We start from the raw sequence: 22,961 nt of genomic DNA on the forward strand, positions 1-22,961 counted from the left end.
ATCGTGAAGCATGGAGGAGGAGGTGTTACTATGTGGGGGTGCTTTGCTGGTGACACTGTCTGTGATTTATTTAGAATTCAAGGCACACTTAACCAGCATGGCTACCACAGCATTCTGCAGTGACACGCCATCCCATCTGGTTTGGGCTTAGTGGGACTATAAGTTGTTTTTCAACAGGACAATGACCAAACACACCTCCAGGCTGTGTAAGGACTATTTTACCAAGAAGGAGAGTGATGGAGAACTGCATCAGATGACCTGGCCTCCACAATCCCCCGACCTCAGCCAAATTGAAATGGTTTGGGATGAGTCAGACCGCAAAGTGAAGGAAAAGCAGCCAACAAGTTCTCAGCATATGTGGGAACTACTTCAAGACTGTTGGAAAAGCATTCCTCGTGAAGTTGATTGAGAGAGTGCCAAGAGTGTGCAAAGTCAAAGGGTGGCTACTTTGAAGAATCTCAAATATAAAATGTATTTTGATTTGTTTTACACTTTTTTGTTTACTACATGATTCCATGTGTTTTTCCATGACTACTTGTTATTTCATTGTTTTGATATCTTCCCCAGTTTTCTACAATGTAGAACATAGTCAAGAAAAACCCTTGAATGAGTAGGTGTTCTGTAACTTTTGACTGGAAGAAACTATCTATCTGCAACATAAAAAAATGAAAAAGTGATGTCCCCCCCACTTCTAAAACCAAAGTTACGCCCCTGGGATATGGTATTTATAAAATATGTTGTTTGTTATATGGATCATATGTTATATGTAGAATGTGTTATATGTAGAATGCTTTATATGTAGAATGTGTTGTATGTAGAATATTTAATGTTATATGTAGAATGTGTTACATGTGGAATATGTTAAATGTAGAATATTGTATATGTAGAATATGTTATGTGTTACATGTAGAATATGTTATGTGTTATACGTATAATATGTTATAAGTAGAATATGTTATATGTAGAATATGTTATGTGTTATACGTAGAATATGTTATAAGTAGAATATGTTATGTGTTATAAGTAGAATATGTTATAAGTAGAATATGTTATGTGTTATAAGTAGAATATGTTATAAGTAGAATATGTTACATGTAGACTATGTTTTACATTAAATATGTTTTATGTAAAATGTGTTATATGTAGAATATGTTATTTTTAATATGTTATATGTAGATTGTGTTATTTCTAGAATATGCTATGTTATATGTAGAATATATTACATGGTACATTTAGAATATGTTACAGTATATGTTTAATACCATATATGTAGAATATGTTAAATGTAGAATGTGTTATATGTAGAATATATTTTATGTGTAGAATATATGGTATATGTAAAATATGTTATATGTAGAATATGATATGTGTTATATGTAGAATGTGTTACTGTATATGTAGAATTTATTTTGTTATATGTAGAACATGTTATATGGTATATGTAGAATATGTTATATGTAGAATATGTTATATGTAGAATATGTTATATGTAGAATGTTATATGTAGAATGTTATATGTAGAATATGATATGTGTTATATGTAGAATATGTTATATGTAGACTACAGTACATCTATATGTCAGCTCCATCCTCCCACCATCAACAAACAAGTGTACTAGAGGAATGTGTTTTATTTGTCATCCTGTCAATCGTGTTTTATACATGTACACTATCAGTGTAATTAAGAGGCTATATATATGCTAACCTAATATTGTTTTTGAACAGCGACAAAAACAACATTTAGTTGTAAATTGATCAGGCTGCGTAACGACGTCATCGTTAAAGTCAGGACATTCCCAACTTCACTCTCCTCTGATGACACCTACCAGTTTTATGCTCTGTGCCTGGGTTGCTGGGAGGGTTTGCTTGACAAAACCTAACGCCATGGAAACGCACACCCACCTTGAACCCTGTCAGTTATTGCCTTGGTAACACTATTACTTCAGCTGAGGGAGAGGACAAGAGATAATATGAAAAGGCTAATGCAGCCATGATTAAATGACAAATCTGCCCCCGTCTCTAGGTAATACAAAAGCAGATAGCTCATATTGCCTTGATATCGTTGCAAATACATCTAACGGCAAGAAATGAAGGGTTATTGTATCGTAGTTTTGAAGCCAGGCAGCTAATATGACATTTGAAGAACTCTGTGACTCAGATCTCTCCTCAATATTTGTTTCGGGTTCTGTGGATGCCACAATGCATCCACACTGTAATTGAGATCAAAGGAGCAGAACACAGAGATGACAACAAATGGAACACAGACAACTGATAGAGCATTTGAGAAACAGAGATGAGTAACACTGTGGCCAGAGGGTTGTTGACTTCTTATGGCAGCATTCGTTAAAAAGCACTTTCCCAATGCTAGAGCTTTTCAATAGAGAGGCCTGTGGTAATTGAGAAATGCTCAAGGGCATTGTCATCAGAATCATTCAGCCCTAAATGTGAGAGTTCTTTGCATCTGAGATCTCAGCCTCATCCATCATCCATATGAGTGGAACTTTAAGGTGTCTCTGTTTCCCAAATTAAATTCTCCACCGTGCCTCCATCTGAGGGTGTTCACAGAAGAGTGATGTGATGGAGAGGAGAACCTGAGAATGCAACAAATAGAGAGGTGTTGAATCTCTAGGTGATCTATGAGTCCCAGAATGAAATGTATTTTCAGGTGAAAGTGTTCACCAGATTATGCCAATGATTTTACACAAGTCTACATAGCGGTTTCATGCACATGTCTATTTCAATAATCTATTTCTGCTGATAGGTTATATGATACCGAGAGGTTATAGGATCCTGCTTGCTTATACTGCAGGTTATAGGATCCTACCTGCAGATAGGCTATAGGATCCTGCCTGCCTCTAAAAGGAAAAGCCAGGATCAGAGTATGTGAGCAGAGCGGAGCTGGAGCAGAGCGTGCCCAATTTTAATGGAACACGGAGCGAGATTCCCAAAGGCTGGAGTGTCGCCCATTCCCGCTCCAATTTCGCTCCAGTAGCGCTCACTTCAGGAGCTCGGGGCATGCCCGGCCCAGCACGCATTTGTAGTCTACTCGTGTGCTGCTATAGCCCCTTTCTTTAGCTACTGTCATGGAGTTTGATAAATATTTTAATAATGAAACTGATAAAACACACAGATGCTAAATCAAGGTGATTTACAAAGATGAGGACCAAGAGCAAGAGAGGGAGTGTGGTGATGTAGTTTCCGCAACTAAAGAATCATTGTGGAATCTGAAAAGACGTGTATCCCGAAAGCATGATGGTGTATTTACTACGTGAACTTGCTAACAAAAAGGAAGAGGTGGGTGGCTAGCTAAGTGTGTCATTTTAATAAAGTATTTATAAACCAAAAATCTGATCTCTTAAAGTTTTGTTCATTTTCGTTCTATTATCTATTAGATTTTGGCCCAATATGCCTGGCATATCACGTTCAATGAGCTTTCCGTTTTGATTGGGTTATTTAGCCTAAAAACCTTTAGGCCCACCTATAAAAAATATTGAGAAAAAAACAACTGTGCCTGCCTGCCTGCCAAGAGTGGCCACAGAGGTGTTTATTATCCCCAGTGGCTCTGCAAGTGTGGAGAGGATATTCTCCACTGCTGGCCTGCTCTCCAGGCACAATCGCATGAGCCTGAAGTCACAGACTGGACAGACTCGCGTTTCTAAAAATGAATTCAGAGGCACTAATAAGTAATTTTTCGTTTAATTTGTATTTAGGTCACAATTAAGTCACAATTTGTAGATAAATATGAATGAATTTGTCATTTCATGCAATTAAATGAAATGTTGAGCGCTGTATGTCCCAACTAGCCTATTGTGTCGCACAAAACACAATGTATATTTTTTTAGGCCTTGAAATAATGACCTATTTAGAGTGTTTATATGCTGTTTAAAATTACATGTAGCCTATTATTTATTTTTTATCTTAATCTAACTAGGAAAGTCAGTTAAGAACGAATTCTTATTTTCAATGACGGCCTAGGAACAGTGGGTTAACTGCCATGTTCAGGGAATCTCCTGCCATGCTCAGGGATTAGTTCTTGCAACCTTTCGGTTCCAAGCCCAACGCCCAACGCACTAGGCTACCTGCCACCGCAACTTGAATTGATGTGGGCTTCCTACAGTCACATTTTCATGTTTATTCAAATACTTTAATTCAAATTCATATGGTTTGGTGTCAATACTTAAAAACCATATGGTACGTCCAGTTAGTCACAAAAATAGATGGGTGTTGGTTAAATTGTGATTTTAATGAATGGAGCGAATTTGGAGCTGCAGTTTTTTCCTGCGCTGAGTGGTTTTTAGCGGAGCGGTTAGAAAGGCCATGAGAGAAGAGTTTCCAACCCCGCAACTCCGCTCACATGCTCTGGCCAGGATATAGATGGGGTCTCTTAAGTGATTTTGGCTGATAACCTGGAAACTAATGTCGTTCCACTTTGCCTTTTCTGAGAAATTAAGAGCACTAGGATGTCTGTTACTTCCTTGATCCTTTCCTTCAACAATAATGTACTTGGTGCCATTGTTCACCAAACTATTGCTGATATTGCCACTATTTCTTATTTGAACGCATACCACCACCATGATACTAGCCACAGTATGTACCTTGGGAGACCATCCATCCATAAATCAATGATTTTTACTCCGGAATTCAAATGTTGAGGCTAGCATTTCCTGTATATTCCAGTATCACTATCTCAGTAAAACAATACACTATGGAGAATATTGTAGATAATGTACTTCTGGAAATAAGAAGAACATCCATGAAATGCTCAATTATTGATCAGGAATAATATTTCAGCAGTTTCTATTTTGTTTCATCTGCATTTTTCTCTTGATCTTTTCCTCACATTTTCATTATCTGCAGATTTCATCAAGTGAGTCCATTAGTACAGTTTAACATTACACCTTGGCAACACTCTAGACCACGCATCTGGGAAGTTTAAGGTTATTGAGCAAACTTTAACGGTCAACTGTCTTCTGTATTGACTAGCGCCGTAAAATGAGATTTTCAAACTAAGTAAACGAACACACTTGCCCTTGGTGAGTGCAGCGAATTTAGTGACTTGGTGACTTAGTGCACTTTCTCCACCTGAGTTAGAAACTTTGACTTATATTTATGGCAGATATAACATTTCTAGCTAGCATCTTTGTAATTTAACATCTCATGTTTGAACAGTACTACAAAACACCTTGAATGCAAAGGACATGGCAGTCTTTGCTAATGTACTGTGTTCCTAATGCTGCACCCTGCTCTGTTAATACTTAGATGGCCAATTTCCGTTATGGTCTAATCCAAGGAAGAGTAGCATTGAGGTGCATTTAGACACAAACATTGTAAACAGGCTGCTAATGAAAGCTGCTAAATGATACAATGTTGTAGACTGCCATGTAACTATAATAATTGTCAATGCATGGCATTTTTTTAGCATCTCACAGCTCACAACTTTATTATTAAGTGGACAACCTGACACAACACATTCTGTTCTTTAAATAATACCACACTAACATGTCAAGCACATGTAGGACATATCTTACTCTTGGCTATGCATTGATTATACCAGACTCAAGTTATCTGCAGCAAGGCGATAAAGTGACTTAGAAAGGAGCGGTGGAGGACAGGTGGGGGTGGCTGTTTCCAGTGGGTACAACGACATCAGCAAGAGAGAGCAGATGGATCCTCTCCACACTTCCAACAACACCCTCTGCTTCCAACCAGAGCAGAGCACAAATGACGAATGGGTTTATTAATGTTTGACTATTGTGAAGATCAAATGAAATCACGTCCATAGCCATCTCTCTGATTATGTGGCTGGTACTCAGGGTACCATGTTATTGTATTCAGTATTAGGTCTTTCAATTTCTATTGCAGTAGAACAGTCATTCACTAATAACCATTGCAGGCATTGTGAAATGAGTCACTGTCATTAGTTCGACACACCACTGCAACAACAAACTTTAATTTTCTCTATCCATTAGTCAATGATCACCCAAACAAATCACAACTAATCAGCCTTTCAATAAATCAATAAGTCAATCTAAACATAAAAGTTATGTATTAACTCCTTGAAATGAGAAAAACATTTTCAGATCAGTAGAGTTGATTTAACACTAAAGCCTGCCTATTGTATTTTAGAACGGAACAAACACGTGCTGATTTTCTGGCTTTTTGGAAGTAAGTACTTTTTACTCTGTCTCGTTAAATGTTCAATTTGCTCCAACCTTGGAGACTTGAAAGAAAGTATACATTTTTCATGGGGCACTTGTCAAGTGAAAATGATGTTGAACCTGGGGCCGTATTTTGTTTGCCCGAGAAAGGTGTCAAATATGGCCCTTGTAATCACTTTAGTGTAGAACTCATAGCAGCAGGGTCATCAGACAATGTTTTTCCCAAACCTAGCTCAAATTCTAGACGTCGGATTAAAACGAGGCTACAGCGTCCATAAGGTGACCGACCATTAGATCAATTTGGACTGAACACGTTTTTAGATGCAACAGTTTTTATTAAATTCACATTTTATTACTCTCAAGTGCACATTTCGGTCAGATAATAAACGATGCGCTACCTTTTTGTAGCATTTCTGACAATGCTAACATATTTTCAGCCAAATCTAAACAGCTCGAGTGCAACAGTAGCAGCTAGCTAGTAGAAGGCTAGCAGCTTTAGCTAGCTAACACCAGTTGGATGAGAAGCAAAAGGAAAGTAGCTAGCTAAGTAGGTATATTTTGCTACAGAAGGTTTCTCATATGTCTGTGGAAACTGCTGACTTGTACACTTGTGTGTAATCAGAGCACAAACAAATACATTAGTGAACATCCTTGGCTGCTATTATTGCCAGTTAAATACACCAAACTTTGGGAAAACTGCCACGCAGTGAGAAGGTTTGAATCCTAAGCAACCTGCAAACACATTGTTAGAAGTACAGTAGACCAACATCGCTACTGCAGTAGGACAAAACCTTGTGCTAGAAGCCATTGGTAGAGCATGTGTGGAGTAGGCATTGTGGTGCTCATGTGAATTTCCTTTCTCTTTCAGCTTCATACAGTACCAATGCCTACTTCTCATTTAAAGTTTTTTTTTATATATATATATACATTTGAGAGGACTGTCTCATTCTATGTCCAAAAGGTGGCCAATAAAATCTAAACTGTGATAATAGAAAATATTACTGCTTATAGATGAATGGACGGATTACAGCAATATGGAAGCATAGGGGAACAGTGTGTGTGTGTGTGTGTGTGTGTGTGTGTGTGTGTGTGTGTGTGTGTGTGTGTGTGTGTGTGTGTGAAAAGACCTGTTGTGTTGAAGGTATTTTCTTCACAATTGTGTTACCTTGAAATGAATGACTCTGAGCTTATATCACCCCACCTACCATTTCGTAAACAGTCTTTGCCCATAGATCACAATATTGTTTTTCATTATCATCCAAAAAGGAAATATGTTTCTAGATACGATAATAGAGACAGTAATCACTGCAAGACAGGATGTTATTCACCGCTGTGGTAATTTGGTGACCGCCTGTGGGCAATCACTGAGGGTAGAAGTAAATAAACTGAGAGAAGAGAAAACTGCCTGTGTTTCTTTGTAGCGTCTCTGTAGTCTGTGCAGTCTGAACATTTAAAACACACAGCCTTTGGCACAATATCTTGAGAGAAACTGCAATATTAAGCCAAACAAGTTGGTAGACGTAGTTTTGAAGTATGAAGTTTTCATTTGAGCCAGGTCTGCTAGCAGCTTGGTATTCACTGTAAAGGAAAACTGTTATTTTTACAGTATTTTGGGGGTATTAGCAACGGTAAAATACTCTGAAATGTCTTACTCTAGTATACTGTAAATGATGGTGCATTGTGAGAAAATGTTGTTGGTGGTGAAAAAAATGGCTTAATTTCGAATTGTACTGTAATTCCACCCCACAGAATACCATACCGTATCTTTGGAGCACCAAAAACCTTTTGACCGCTAGTGAGTGCATGATATTGTTGTTTCTGGTAAAGAAGAGTCCCCCATGTCCCCTCCCCAATCCCACTCCCTCTTTCCTCCCCACTCCCTTGTCCACTCACCAGTCCCTCTCCCCTCCCAGCCCCTCTCCAGTCCCTCTCCCCTCCGCAGTCCCTTTCCCCTCCTCACTCCCTCTCCCCTCCCCAGTCTCTCTCTCCCCATTCCCTCACTCCTCCCCAGTCCCTCTGAAATATTTTGCAACCTTCAAAAACTGTCATAACTAATGCAAAATATGTAAATCTTGCTATACCATTGCTAAATCGTGCAGAATGTGCAAACATAAACTCAAATTGATTAAAGGCTTTTATGAGAGAGAGTTAGAGAGCGAGCGAGAGAGAGAAGGAGAGAGAGAGAGAGAGAGAGAGAGAGAGAGACGCACCGATGTGACGGAGCATTGGCAGCAACAGCAGCAGAGTAAGCGCACTAGGAAAGGATGTTGTGCGCGCGCTGGCAGACCTGCCTCTTGATGGTTCTGTAGTTAAGAGGTAAAGTCGAAGCAGCTGGAATTATACCACACTGCACGGAGGCACCATCGGAGTTATTTTCACTCAAAGACTGCGGATATACAGAAGCCTGGATATCTGTGGCGAGCAAGGTGGAAATGTCATCTCTGGCCATCGCCTTCAATCTCACCGTGCTCGGCGTCCTCAGTACTGCGCTGGCGGCCAGTCATTGTAAGTAACTTGACAAAACTACAACATATATTGTAAAAAGAGAGTTGGTTCTGTTTTCTAAGTTTGTATGGTCGTTTTTTTTTCTGGCAATTCTAAATCAGCAGAAATGTCAATAATGCCACGTCCGCCCCCAACATACTGTATGACTGACTACTCAGTCACACAAGCTTCAGAGAGGTTTTCCATAACGTGCCGTTGTCTCTACAATTGCAGTGTATTTAAACTGATTATTCGTGCATTTGTGGACGACTTATCGATTGTTCAGATCAATGAATATCCTACACTTCATGTTCTTGGGAGACATGTTGTGAAACATGTCATTTTGAATGGACATAACATGTGTCGCATAGATCCATCTTTCTCACATTGGTAGTGAACATAGTTCTCTATTAACGGATCTGTGGGCCTACATTTGAATTTAAGTTTTCAACAGCACTTTTCTACCTCTGGATTTGTGAAGCCCTTGCGAAAAGGCAGCAATGTTTCTGTTTTTTTTTTTTTTTGTAGGCTACGGTTTATTTTAGGGACCGCACTAGAGCGCTATACCTACTACCTGTAATGTGAACCCAATTCGACTGGACGGCTATGCTGCCAGAGAAGCACATGCAGCATGCCATGCTTGTCAAGCGCAAATACTGTATGTAGGCTACAATCGGTGTTAGAATGTTTCCGCTGTCACTAGAGGTCAGAATTAGCTTTGAACAGAGGATACAATTGATCATTTTGAAGTGGAATGATACAGTTCTGAACACTACTGTATGTTCTCAAAGCTAAGAAAAGTATGACATGTTCCCTCATCTAAACAGTATAGTAGACAGTATGCCAGAACCTCATCTAAACAGCATATAGTACAACATGAAAGAGCCTCATCTAAACAGTATACTGTACAGCAGTATTTTCCAATCTTACTCCTCAAGTACCCCGACAGCACATCTTTTTTGTTGTGGCCTCGAACAAGCACACCTGATTCTACTTCATCATCAAGTCCTTGCTACAGCAACAAAAAAAAAAATGTGTACTGTTGGGGTACTTGAGGACTGGAGTTGAAAATACTGCTGTACAATATGACAGACGTCACCAAAGAGTTGTCAACATAAAAGGTTCAGTATTCAGTAGAAATAATATCAATTCATAATTCATAGCTTATTTCAGACTTGATAAATAAATGCAATTAAATTAGTAATCAATTTCTGATATTGATTTGGTAGCACTGGAGTTCTAAATCCCTTTACTGTTTCTGTGCAATTCTTTGAAACCTTGTTTCAAACAGGGAGATGTTGTCTAAATGGCATTATTGAATGCAATATAACCTTGTTTAAGGTTAAGGAAAATACTGCTGTGTATTGGGCTTTGCTGCTAATGTTAGTGCCTGGCACCTGTTTAGCTATACGGACACGACTAGTGCCCAAATTGATGACGGCTGTCACGCAGCAAGAGTCAAGTGGAGTCGAACGGATTTGCTTCAGTCAGTCATCCTGATGAGCCCTTCCCAGCTAGCTAGTTCAGTCAGTCGTCTTGATGAGCCCTTCCCAGCTAGCTAGTTCAGTCAGTCGTCTTGATGAGCCCTTCCCAGCTAGCTAGTTCAGTCAGTCGTCTTGATGAGCCCTTCCCAGCTAGCTAGTTCAGTCAGTCGTCTTGATGAGCCCTTCCCAGCTAGCTAGTTCAGTCAGTCGTCTTGATGAGCCCTTCCCAGCTAGCTAGTTCAGTCAGTCGTCTTGATGAACCCTTCCCAGCTAGCTAGTTCAGTCAGTCGTCTTGATGAGCCCTTCCCAGCTAGCTAGTTCAGTCAGTCGTCTTGATGAGCCCTTCCCAGCTAGCTAGTTCAGTCAGTCGTCTTGATGAGCCCTTCCCAGCTAGCTAGCTAAGGCTTGTAGCTAAAAAGTAGAAACTTCAAAGAGATTTTGAAACTTGTGAGTGTTCAGAATCATTCAATTTTTAATTGTAATTGTAATTTCTATTTTTTTAAAACTAAAATGTAGACGTTAATGCCATAGTTGTACATTTTGGGTGAGAATCAGTACAATAAATGTGCTTTAGCTGTCACCTTGGCCTGAGATTGGCTACACTATCTAGCTACTTCCCTTTCCTTACTGGCCTTATAGTGTAGTCAATATCTAGCTACTTCCCTTTTCTTACTGGCCTTATATTGACTACACTATCTAGCTACTTCCCTTTCCTTACTGGCCTCATATTGACTACACTATCTAGCTACTTCCCTTTCCTTACTGGCCTTATATTGACTACACTATCTAGCTACTTCCCTTTCCTTACTGACCTTATATTGACAACACTATCTAGCTACTTCCCTTTCCTTACTGGCCTTATAGTGTAGTCAATATCTAGCTACTTCCCTTTTCTTACTGGCCTTATATTGACTACACTATCTAGCTACTTCCCTTTCCTTACTGGCCTCATATTGACTACACTATCTAGCTACTTCTCTTTCCTTACTGGCCTTATATTGACTACACTATCTAGCTACTTCTCTTTCCTTACTGGGGAGCAAAGCACACTGGCCTGTGTTGTTGTGTCCCCATTGAGCAGTAGACTATATCACAGTGAATCTCTCCCCATTGAGCAGTAGACTGTATCACAGTGAAACTCCCCATTGAGCAGTAGACTGTATCACAGTGAAACTCCCCATTGAGCAGAAGACTGTATCACGGTGAAACTCCCCATTGAGCAGAAGACTGTATCACGGTGAAACTCTCCCCATTGAGCAGTAGACTATATCACGGTGAATCTCTCCCCATTGAGCAGTAGACTGTATCACGGTGAATCTCTCCCCATTGAGCAGTAGACTGTATCACAGTGAAACTCCCCATTGAGCAGAAGACTATATCACAGTGAAACTCCCCATTGAGCAGTAGACTGTATCGCGGTGACACCCAGATGAGTACCAACATTACAATTTTTCTTCTCGTTTCGGCTGCTATCCTACTATCAAAAATATAATCAAATGGGATGGAACAAATTGGCCACATTAGCTACTGCCGGAGACACGTGACAGACTAGAGCTGCCTGGTTTGAAGCAACTTGTCGGCAACCACCTCGATACAACACCATTGTACTGGTCATTCACATTTAGTTTGCAGCGGCCTGTTGTTACGTTAGCTAATTGGCACGTCACGGTGACATCCAGATGGTGACCAATATTACTTTCTCCCTCGTCCATCGAAATAAACATCACTTTCTTTTACAAGAAACAGCGCCATGCTGCTGTTGTTGCCAGCAAGCCACGAGCCAGCACAAACTAGCTAGCTGGGATTGAAGGCATCATCAGCAGCAGTTGAATGTCTCCCGTCAGACAGTAACTGTGTTGCTGTTGCTCTCCGTGGTGCTGGAAGGCATCCTGAAGGGGGGGGGGGGGGGGGGGGGGGGGGGGTGTTAGTGCCTCAGTTTGACCGGCCTGCTGCTCTCTTCTGTTAGGGTCAGTCTTATCAAGTTAAGCTTCTGTTGAACGGTCCTCCTCCCAGGCAGTGCTCTGATCATTATGGGTCATTCTCACTATCCTTCTCCCCAAATTTGAAACCTCAAAACTCAAGGAAAGGAATGAACTCAACTCAGCACAGAATGCTTAAAAGACTGATGGATCTGATATGAAAATGTCCATGTCTTGGTCAGTGCTTCTTACAGGGTGTTATACTTACAGTAGGTTATACTTACAGGGTGTTATACTTAAAGTATGTAATACTTACAGTAGGTTATACTTGGAGTATGTTATACTGACAGGATGTAATACCTACAGGGTATTATACTTACAGTAGATGATACTGTAAGTAGGTTATACTTACAGGGTGTTATACTTACAGTAGGTTGTACTTATAGTCTGTTTTACTTACAGTAGGTTATACTTACAGTAGATGATACTGTAAGTAGGTTATACTTACAGGGTGTTATACTTACAGTAGGTTGTACTTATAGTCTGTTTTACTTACAATAGGTTATACTTACAGTAGATTATACTTACAGGGTGTTATAATTACAGGATGTTATACTTACAGGGTGTTATACTTACAGTAGGTTATACTTACAGGGTGTTATACTTACAGTAGGTTATACGTATAGTCTGTTATACTTACAGTAGGTTATACTTACAGTAGATTATACTTACAGGGTGTTATACTTAGACTGTTATACTTACAGTATGTTATACTTACAGTAGGTTATACTTACAGTAGGTTGTACTTACAGTATGTTATACTTACAGTAGGTTATACTTACAGGGTGTTATACGTACAGCAGGTTATACTTACAGTATGTTATAATTACAGGGTGTTATACTTACAGGGTGTTATACTTACAGTAGGTTATACTTAAATTATGTTATATTTAAAGTAGGTTATACTTACAGGGTGTTATACTTACAGGGTGTTATACTTACAGTAGGTTATACTTATAGTCTGTTATACTTACAGTAGGTTATACTTACAGTAGATTATACTTACAGGGTGTTATACTTAAATTATGTTATATTTAAAGTAGGTTATACTTACAGGGTGTTATACTTACAGGGTGTTATACTTACAGTATGTTATACTTACAGGGTGTTATATTTACATGGTGTTATACTTACAGTAGGTTATACTTACATTATGTTATAATTACAGGGTATTATACTTAGAGGGTGTTATAGTTACAGGGTGTTCTACTTACATGGTGTTATACTTACAGTAGGTTATACTTAAATATGTTATACTTAAAGTAGGTTATACTTACAGTAGATTATACTTACAGGGTGTTATACTTAGACTGTTATACTTACAGTAGGTTATACTTACAGTAGGTTATACTTATAGTCTGTTATACTTACTTTCTGTTATATTACAGTAAGTTATACTTAAAGTATGTTTTACTTAAAGTATGTTATACGTACAGTAGGTTATACTTACAGTAGGTCAACTTACAGTAGGTTATACTTACATGGTGTTATACTTACAGTAAGTTATATTTACATTGTTTTATACTTATATGGTGTTATACTTACAGTAGGTTATACTTACATGGTGTTATACTTAAAGTAGGTTATACTTACATGGTGTTATACTTACATTGTGTTATACTTACAGTAGGTTATACTTACAGTATGTTATTCTTACATGCTTTTATACTTATATGGTGTTATACGTACAGTAGGTTATACGTACATGGTTTTATACTTACAGTAGGTTATACTTACATGGTGTTATACTTACATTGTGTTATATTACAGTAAGTTATAATTAAAGTATGTTATACTTACAGTAGGTTAACTTACATGGTGTTATACTTACAGGGTGTTATACTTATAGTAGGTTATACTTATAGTAGGTTATACTTATAGTAGGTTATACTTATAGTATGTTATACTTACAGGGTGTTATACTTACAGTAGGTTATACTTACAGTAGGTTATACTTACAGTAGGTTACACTTTCAGGGTGTTATACTTACAGGGTATTATACTTACATGGTGTTATCCCTACATTGGATTATACTGTAAGTAGGTTATACTTACAATAGGTTAAACTTACAGTCTGTTATACTTACATCAGGTTATACATACAGTATGTTATACATATAGTATGTTATACTTACAGTAGGTTATACTTACAGGGTGTTATACTTACATGGTGTTATACTTACAGTAGGTTATACTTTCAGTAGGTTATACTTACAGGGTGTTATAGTTACAGGGTGTTATACTTGCAGTAGATTATACTTACAGTAGGTTATACTTACAGTAGGTTATACTTACAGTAGGTTATACTTATAGTAGGTTATACTTACAAGGTGATATACTTACAGGGTGTTATACTTACAGGGTGTTATATTACGGGGTGTTATGTTATAGGATGTCTAACAGATGACAAAAATAGAACACTCACTTTACTGTTTACCCTTTCTCTGTGTGTGTGTGTGAGTTACTGACTGGTTGCATGCATGCATGGGTACTGTTGGTGTGCATTTGTGTGTGGCTAATTTAATTTCATGGCCTAACAGTTCAATGACCTCGTACATCAGTTGTGATAACTCCTGATCTTCTCATCCTGTAGTTAAAGGATTTGGTCTTGAGTCAACTATCTGCATCGGCCTGAAGCATGAAACGTGACATTTCCATTCAATCACCTTTTGTTCTAGCAATTAAGGATTCATAAGTAGCACAAGATGGTTTACTGTTCGTTTCTGTATTTAGTTTATAAAGTTATAAATAGGTATAGCAAATGTCTAAAAGACATAACATAGATAGTGATTTCCAGTAAAACACTTCTTCCACAATGAACCATTTGACCATGTGCACGTACTGTACGGTCTGTTGATCTGCCAATCATTCATGCATTTTGGCTCCGAAGATTTGTTTTTCTTCCTCATGTTCGTCGGAAGCCAAAAGATTCAGTGGTGGTTGTAATCCGTTACAGGAAAACATTTCCACCCAACGTCCGTGAAGTAATCCAATTTCCTCGACAGGTAAAGGCTGACTTTTCTTCTTACTTTTGTAGAACACTGTTTGGCTAAACTAGTGAAAAGGGTTAGGGTTAGGTTTAGGATTAAGGGTTAAGGGTTAGGGGTTAGGGTAAGGGTTAGGTTTAGGGTTAGGGTTAGGTTAGGGGTTAGGATTAGGGTACACTCTTTGGCTAACCCAGTGAAAAGGGTTAGGTTTATGGTTAGGGGTTAGGTTTAGGGTCAGGGGTTAGGTTTATGATTAGGGGTTAGGTTTAGGGTTAGGGGTTAGGTTTAGGGTACACTTTTTGGCTAACCTAGTGAAAGGGTTTATGGTTAGGTTTAGGGTTAGGTTTAGAGGTTAAGGGTTGGGGTTATGGGTTAGTGGTAGAGTTAGCGCTTAGGGTTAGGGGTTAGGGTTAGCGTACACTGTTTGGCCAACCTAGTGAAAGAGGTAGGGTTAGGGGTTAGGGTTAGGGGTTGGGGTTATGGGTTCGGGGTTAGAGTTAGCGGTTAGGAGTTAGGGTTAGGGTACACTGTTTGGCCAACCTAGTGAAAATGGTTAGTTTTTTAGGGGTTAGGTTTAGGATTAGGTTTAGTGTTAGGGGTTAGGTTGAGGGGTTAGGGTTAGGGTACGCTGTTTGGCCAACCTAGTGAAAAGGGTTAGGGTTAGGTTTAGGGTTAGAGGTTGGGGTTATGGGATAGGGGTTAGAGTTAGCGGTTAGGGTTAGGATTTAGGGTTAAGGTACACTGTTTGGCCAACCTAGTGAAAAGGGTTAGGTTTAGGATTAGGTTTAGGGTTAGGGTTAGGTTTAGGGGTTATGATTAGGGGTTAGGGGTTAGCAGTTAGGGTTAGGGTTAGGGTAGGTTAATATTGTTTCTAAAATGATCGTCTGACTGTTTATCTATGACCATGAAGTGACTAAGATATTAAAATATACAAGGGATCAAGGGATAGATGCTTATATAGTACACACATATATATATATATATATATAACATAATTATAAACACATATATAAGTGGTTAGGTTAAGGTTAGGGGTTAGAGTTTGTTTTAGGTCTAGGGTTAAGGTTCATTTTAGGGTTAGGTATGTTGTTTGGCCAACCTAGTTAAAAGGGTTAGGGTTAAATTTAAGGTTGGGAGTTAGGTTAGGGGTTAGGTTTAGGGTACACTCTTTGGCTAACCCAGTGAAAAGGGTTAGGGTTAGGGGTTAGGTTTAGGGTGTAATTTTTTTGCCACTGAAATATCACATGAATACACATTAGACATGCCAAAATGTATAGAATTGCAAGAAAATGTGCTTTAAAACTGCAACATTTTCTTTGCGCCCAATGACAAAATGTGTAGAATTGCAGGAAATAAGCATTAAACCTAAATTCTCTCCACCAACAAGAGGGCTGTGAACAGTTTGTGTCTTGAACAGTGAAATAACATTGAAATAATAATTCCAAGCCATTTATGTAGACAGAGAGAGAGAGAGAGAGAGAGAGAGAGAGAGAGAGAGAGAGAGAGAGAGAGAGAGAGAGAGAGAGAGAGAGAGAGAGAGAGAGAGAGAGAGAGAGAGAGAGAGAGAGAGAGAGAGAGAGAGAGAGAGAGAGAGAGAGAGAGAGAGAGAGAGAGAGAGAGAGAGAGAGAGAGAGAACTGTGGTTGTGATAGAAGCAAGTTTATACTTTTGTGTAATGGGACTCTACATAGACTCTGTTGCTTTAGTATTTTTGGTATTTTTTTAGGATCCCCATTAGCTGTTGCAAAAGCAGCAGTTACTCTTCCTGCGGTCCACACAAAACATGAAACATAATACAGAACATCAATAAACAAGAACAGCTCAAGGACAGAACCTCATATTTTATTTTGCAGCCTACAGTTGAAGTCTGAAGTTTACATACACCTTAGCCAAATACATTTAAACTCAGTTTTTCACAATTCCTGACATTTAACATTTAAAAATTCCCTGTCTTAGGTCAGTTAGGATCACCACTTTATTTTAAGAATGTGAAATGTCAGAATAATAGTAGGAGAATTATTTATTTCAGCTTTTATTTCTTTCATCACATTCCCAGTGGGTCAGAAGTTTACATACACTAAATTAGTATCTGGTAGCATTGCCTTTAAATTGTTAAACTTGGGTCAAACGTTTTGGGTAGCCTTCCACAAGCTTCCCACAATAAGTTGGGGGAATTTAGACCCATTCCTCCTGACAGAGCTGGTGTAAATGAAAATGGTGCCGGAAGAAATGGCAGCAGTTTTACGGGCGCCCAACCAATTGTGCTATTATGTGTTTTTATCCCGCGTTATTTGTAACTTATTTTGTACATAATGTTTCTGCAACCGTATCTTACGGCAAAAAAGAGCTTCTGGACATCAGGACTCACCTCGGATTAGACAAAGATTTTTTGTTCAACAAACAAGACGCACAAGACATCCTCCAAACACCCGGCAGGGCCGACATCCCCGTTATTTGAAAGAGGAAGCGACGCAGGTACAGAGGACCTGCGGTCTGTGAATATCTGTAAACAACAGCTGGTGCACAAAATCTAAGGAAGATTTTGCTCGTCTGAATTAGAGTATATTGTGATAAATTGCAGGCCACACTACTTGCCTAGAGAATTTTCAGCTATACTTTTCGTGGCTGTTTATTTACCACCACAGGCAGATGCTGGCACTAAGACTATACTCAGTCAGCTGTACAAGAAAATAAGCAAATAGGGCTTGCAAACTATTACAGACTAAAGGGAAGCACAGCTGTGAGCTGCCCAGTGACACAAGCCTACCAGATGAGCTAAATCCCTTCTATGCTCGCTTCGAGGCAAGCAACACTGAGGCATGCATGAGAGCATCAGCTGTTCCAGGCGATTGTGTGATCACGCTCTCTGTAGCCGACGTGAGATTACTAGGACGTGTGCTCTGGGCATGTGCTGACCAAATGGCAGGTGTTTTCACTGACATTTTCAACATGTCCCTGATTGAGTCTGTAATACGAGCATGTTTCAAGCAGACCACCACAGTGCCTGTGCCCGAGAACACAAAGGCAACCTGCCTAAATGACTACAGACCCGTAGCACTCACGTCTGTAGCCATGACGTGCTTTAAAAGGTTGGTAATGGCTCACATCAACACCATTATCCCAGAAACCCTAAACCCACTCCAATTTGCATACCGCCAAAACAGATCCACAGATGATGCAATCTCTATTGCACTCCACACTGCCCTTTCCCACCTGGACAAATGGAACACTTACCTGAGAATGCTATTCATTGACTACAGCTCAGCGTTCAACACCATATTACCCTCAAAGCTCATCACTAAGCTAAGGATCTTGGGACTAAACACCTCACTCTCCAACTGGATCCTGGACTTTCTGACGGGCCGCCCCCAGGTGGTGAGATTAGGTAGCAACACATCTGCCACGCTGATACTCAACACTGGAGCTCCCCAGGGGTGCGTGCTCAGTCCTCTCCTGTACTCCCTGCTCACTTACGACTGCATGGCCAGGCACGACACCAACACCATCATTAAGTTTGCAGGCGACACAACAGTGGTAGGCCTGATCACCGACAATTACGAGACAGTCTATAGGGAGGAAGTCAGAGACCTGGCCGGGTGGTGCCAGAATAACAACCTATCCCTCAACGTAACCAAGACTAAGGAGATGATTGTGGACAACAGGAAAAGGAGGACCGAGCATGCCCCCATTCCCATCGACTGGGCTGTAGTGGAGCAGGTTGAGAGCTTCAAGTTCCTTGGTGTTCCACATCACCAACAAACTAGAATGGTCCAAACACACCAAGGCAGTCGTGAAGAGGGCACCACAAAGACTATTCCCCCTTAGGACACTAAAAAGAATTGGCATTGGTCCTGAGATCCTCAAAAGGTTCTACACCTGCAACATCGAGAGCATCCTGACTGGTTGCATCACTGCCTGGTACTGCAATTGCTTGGCCTCCGACCGCAAGGCACTACAGAGGGTAGTGCGTACGGCCCAATACATCATTGGGGCTAAGCTTCCTGTCATCCAGGACCTCTATAGCAGGCGGTGTCAGAGGAAGGCTCTAAGAATTGTCAAAAACCCCAACCACCCCAGTCATAGACTGTTCTCTCTACTACCGCATGGCAAGCGGTACCGGAGTGCCAAGTCTAGGACAAAAAGGCTTCTCAACAGTTTTTACCCCCAAGCCATAAGACTCCTGACCAGGTAATCAAATGGCTACCTGGACTATTTGCATTGTGTGCCCCCCTCCCCCTCAAATGCTGCAGTGTATGTTTTGGATGTTATCTACCACCTGCACACCATTGTACTGGAAACATTTGCCTTCAACCACACCAACTTGAATAAAATATTTTGCAGCGTTCAGTGCCCCTCACCGACTTGTCCAAACTATAGTTTTTTAACAAGTAATTTGTGAAGTGGTTGAAAAACGAGTTTCAATGACTCCAACCAAAGTTTATGTAAACTTCCGACTTCAACTGTACATATCAATGCATACATACTATCTAGGTTGAATAGGGGAGAGGTGCTATGCCGTGAGGTGTTGCTTAAGCTGTTTTTTTAAACCAAGTTTTCTGTTTATTTGAGCATAATGAGATGGAAGGAAGTTCCATGCAATAAGGGCTCCAAATAATACTGTACGCCTTCTTGAATTTTTTTCTGGATTTGGGGACTGTGAAAATACCCCTGGTGGCATGTCTGGTGGGATACGTGTGTGTGTCAGAGCTGTGTGTAAATTGACTATGCAAACTATTTGGCATTTTTTTAACACAATGTTTCTCATAAAAATATGAAGTGATGCAGTCAGTCTCTACTCAACTCTTAGCCAAGAGAGACTGGCATGCGTAGTATTTATATCAGCCCTCTGATTACAATGAAGAGCAAGACGTGCCACTCTGTTCTGGGCCAGCTGCAGCCTAACTATGTCTTTCCTTGCAGCACTTGACCACAGGACTCGACAATAATCAAGATTAGACAAAACCAGAGCCTGCAGAAGTAGCTTTTTGGAGTGTGGTGTCAAAAAAGCAGAACATCTCTTTATTACTGCCAGACCTCTCCCCATCTTTACAACCATTGAATCTGTATGGTTTGAACATTACAGTTTACAATCTAAGGTAACACCAAGTAATTTAGTCTCCTCAACTTGTTCAACAGCCACACCATTCATTACCAGATTCAGCTGAGGTCTAGAACTTATGAAATTATTTGTACCAAATGCAATGCTCTTAATTTTAGAGATGTTCAGGACCAGTTTATTACTGGCCACCCATTCCAAAACAGACTGCAACTCTTTGTTAACCTCTAACATTGGCTAATATATGAATGGTATCGGATGTTATCAAGTTATTGATTTCATGAACCTTATTTCTAATGCTACATATATTCATATGGGCTATTTTCAGCCCTTTCCTGTGGGGCTTATCAGAGATAGATGTAATACTCAAAAGAGCAAACAAGACAAGAGAAAATAATATGCATTCAGCAGTACATTAATCAATTGGTGTGTGTGTGTGTGCTGCGGGATTGACGCTACGAACCCATAGGCTTGGCTCTATCATCCCCTCCAGGCTTCGAGGAGGGAGGGTGCACAATGAGCCTGTCATAGCGGATGTAAGCAATGTCCCCACACGCTCAGGCAGCTTTCATGGCTGGGATAAGTTCTTTCCTCTTCGAGCGCACAGCTTCAGGATAGTCCTCATTGAGGAAGATATACGTTCCTCCCAAGTTCTTGCCTCTTTCCAGAACAGCTACCTTGTCCTTGAACTTCAGGAACTTGACCGCTATCGGACTGGACCTATGATCTGGGCCGGTGGTGGGTTTTCCAGTCCTGTGGGTGTGTTCCACCTCAATCTTCCTGTGGTCCATCTTCAATTTCTCAGAGATCATTTCCTTCACTTTGTCCTCAGACTCAGTCCAGGTCTCATGTGGACATTCTTCAATTCCGTCCACAACCACGTTGTTCCGCCTTCATTGTCCTTCGAGAGTCTGATTTATCTGTCATTGTTATCATGGATTCACACACAGAACTGCTGTCTTCTCTCAATGACTTACAGATTGTTGTCATCTTGCCGTTCTCCTGTTTCAACTCATTGAACTGTTCTTCAGGTCCTATATAGGTTGTCCATTATTTTATTAGTAGAATCCACGAGTATTTGGAAAAAACACTTGAAACTATTTTCGTGTTGTTGTAACAACTCTTTTTGTTTGTTTAAAATATCCTTCACCTGTGAAAGACAGACATCACTGTCCTCAACGGTACTCCCGCCAGCTTTGGTCTTTGTCATGGTAGCTAGCAACGTAGGTTACGCTGCTGCTCTTCGCAGTTCCAGACAGGGTGGGTCACAGGAAAGATTGAAAACAACAAACAGCAGAGATCTAGACAGCCACAAACCCGGGACAATCCGTGGTACAACATTATCTTGTTTAGGGCTGCCACACTAGCAAGAGAGTAAACAACCGTCTCATATTAACTTATTTCTACTAGAACTGGTACTGATTGATGCACCACAAATGCCTGGGAAATTAAAAAGTTGTATGATAGTCGTGTAGCTAAAGAGTTAAAACAAGGAGAGGATTTTATTCTGACAGAAGCACTCAAAAGGTTAAAACATTATATGTAAAGGGATTCACTGTATTTATGAAAGCAGCTGTCGAGAGCTGTGATAGATCATGTATTAGGGCTTATGACAAGTGGATCTACATAAATCAAAGACATACATTTGCATCCATAATTCATTGCCCTCTTGGTGGCAAATTTTACAGCCGGGCCAGTAAGGGCCTCCTAATTTCACATTCCTAAGACATCCCCACTCTCTGTGGGGGATTGTGGACTTTTGACCAGAGCATTAGTGTGATAAGGTATTTTACCTCAAGTGTTTTATGAGGTCAATCATGTGAGGAGTTTTAATGAAGTCACCCTGCTGGGAGGGAGAGTAGGGTTGTGAAGGTTGCCTTGGGCTAGGAACAGCAAGGGGGGTTTCATTACAAAAGCTCATACTTATAGTACAACCTCTGACATACTTCCCTAGGGTCTGGCTCCAGCATACTGCTCCAGATCCTGTCAGTACCATGGGGAAATGATCCTGTCAATACCATAGGAAAATGTGCCTTGACGACCCACACAGAGTCAAAGGGATTTATTCAAGAGCACATATTAGACACACACCTACACTCCTACACACACTCCTACACGAACACACACAACTACAGTACTACACACACCTACACTCTTACAAACACACCTACACTCCTACACACACACTTACATAGGGAGGAAGTGAGGGCACTCGGAGTCAGGAAAACAACCTCTCACTCAATGTCATCAAAACAACGGAGATGATCATGGACTTCAGGAAACAGCAGAGGGAGCACACCCCTATCCACATCGACGAGACAGCAGTGGAGAATTGGAAGGATTTATGTTCCTCTGCGTACACATCACGGACAAACTGAAACGGTTCACCCGCACAGACAGTGTGGTGAAGAAGGCGCAACAGCGCGTCTTCAACCTAATGAGGCTGAAGAAATTTGGCTTGTTACCTAAAACCCTCACAAACTTTTACAGGTGCACAATCGAGAGCATCCTGTCGGGCTGAATCACCGTCTGATAATTTTGCACGCCCAATTTTTCAGTTTTTGATTTGTTAAAAAAGTTTGAAATATCCAATAAATGTCGTTCCACTTCATGATTGTGTCCCATTTGTTGTTGATTCTTCACAAAAATACAGTTTTATATCTTTATGTTTGAAGCCTGAAATGTGGCAGAAGGTTGCAAAGTTCAAGGGGGCTGAATACTTTCGCAAGGCACTGTATATATATATATATATATATATACTGTATTTTATATCTATTGCATATTGCCTATGCCGCTTGGTAATTGCTCATCCAT

The 22,961-nt window shown here is 40.1% G+C and overlaps 1 protein-coding gene across 1 annotated transcript in view; it reads left to right on the forward strand.

Moving 5' to 3' along the window:
* Positions 1 to 8,383: 8,383 nt before the first annotated feature.
* The window catches only part of LOC110501889 (contactin-associated protein-like 5), a 133,052-nt gene continuing 118,474 nt past the window's right edge, over positions 8,384 to 22,961 (forward strand). The window contains exon 1 of the mRNA XM_021579744.2: positions 8,384 to 8,663. Within this exon, the coding sequence (XP_021435419.1) occupies positions 8,591 to 8,663 (73 nt within the window). The 5' untranslated portion in view covers positions 8,384 to 8,590. The remainder of the gene's footprint in view (positions 8,664 to 22,961) is intronic.

Source organism: Oncorhynchus mykiss, chromosome 22 (genome assembly GCF_013265735.2).
Source record: "Oncorhynchus mykiss isolate Arlee chromosome 22, USDA_OmykA_1.1, whole genome shotgun sequence".
NCBI classification, from domain to species: Eukaryota; Metazoa; Chordata; class Actinopteri; order Salmoniformes; family Salmonidae; genus Oncorhynchus; species Oncorhynchus mykiss.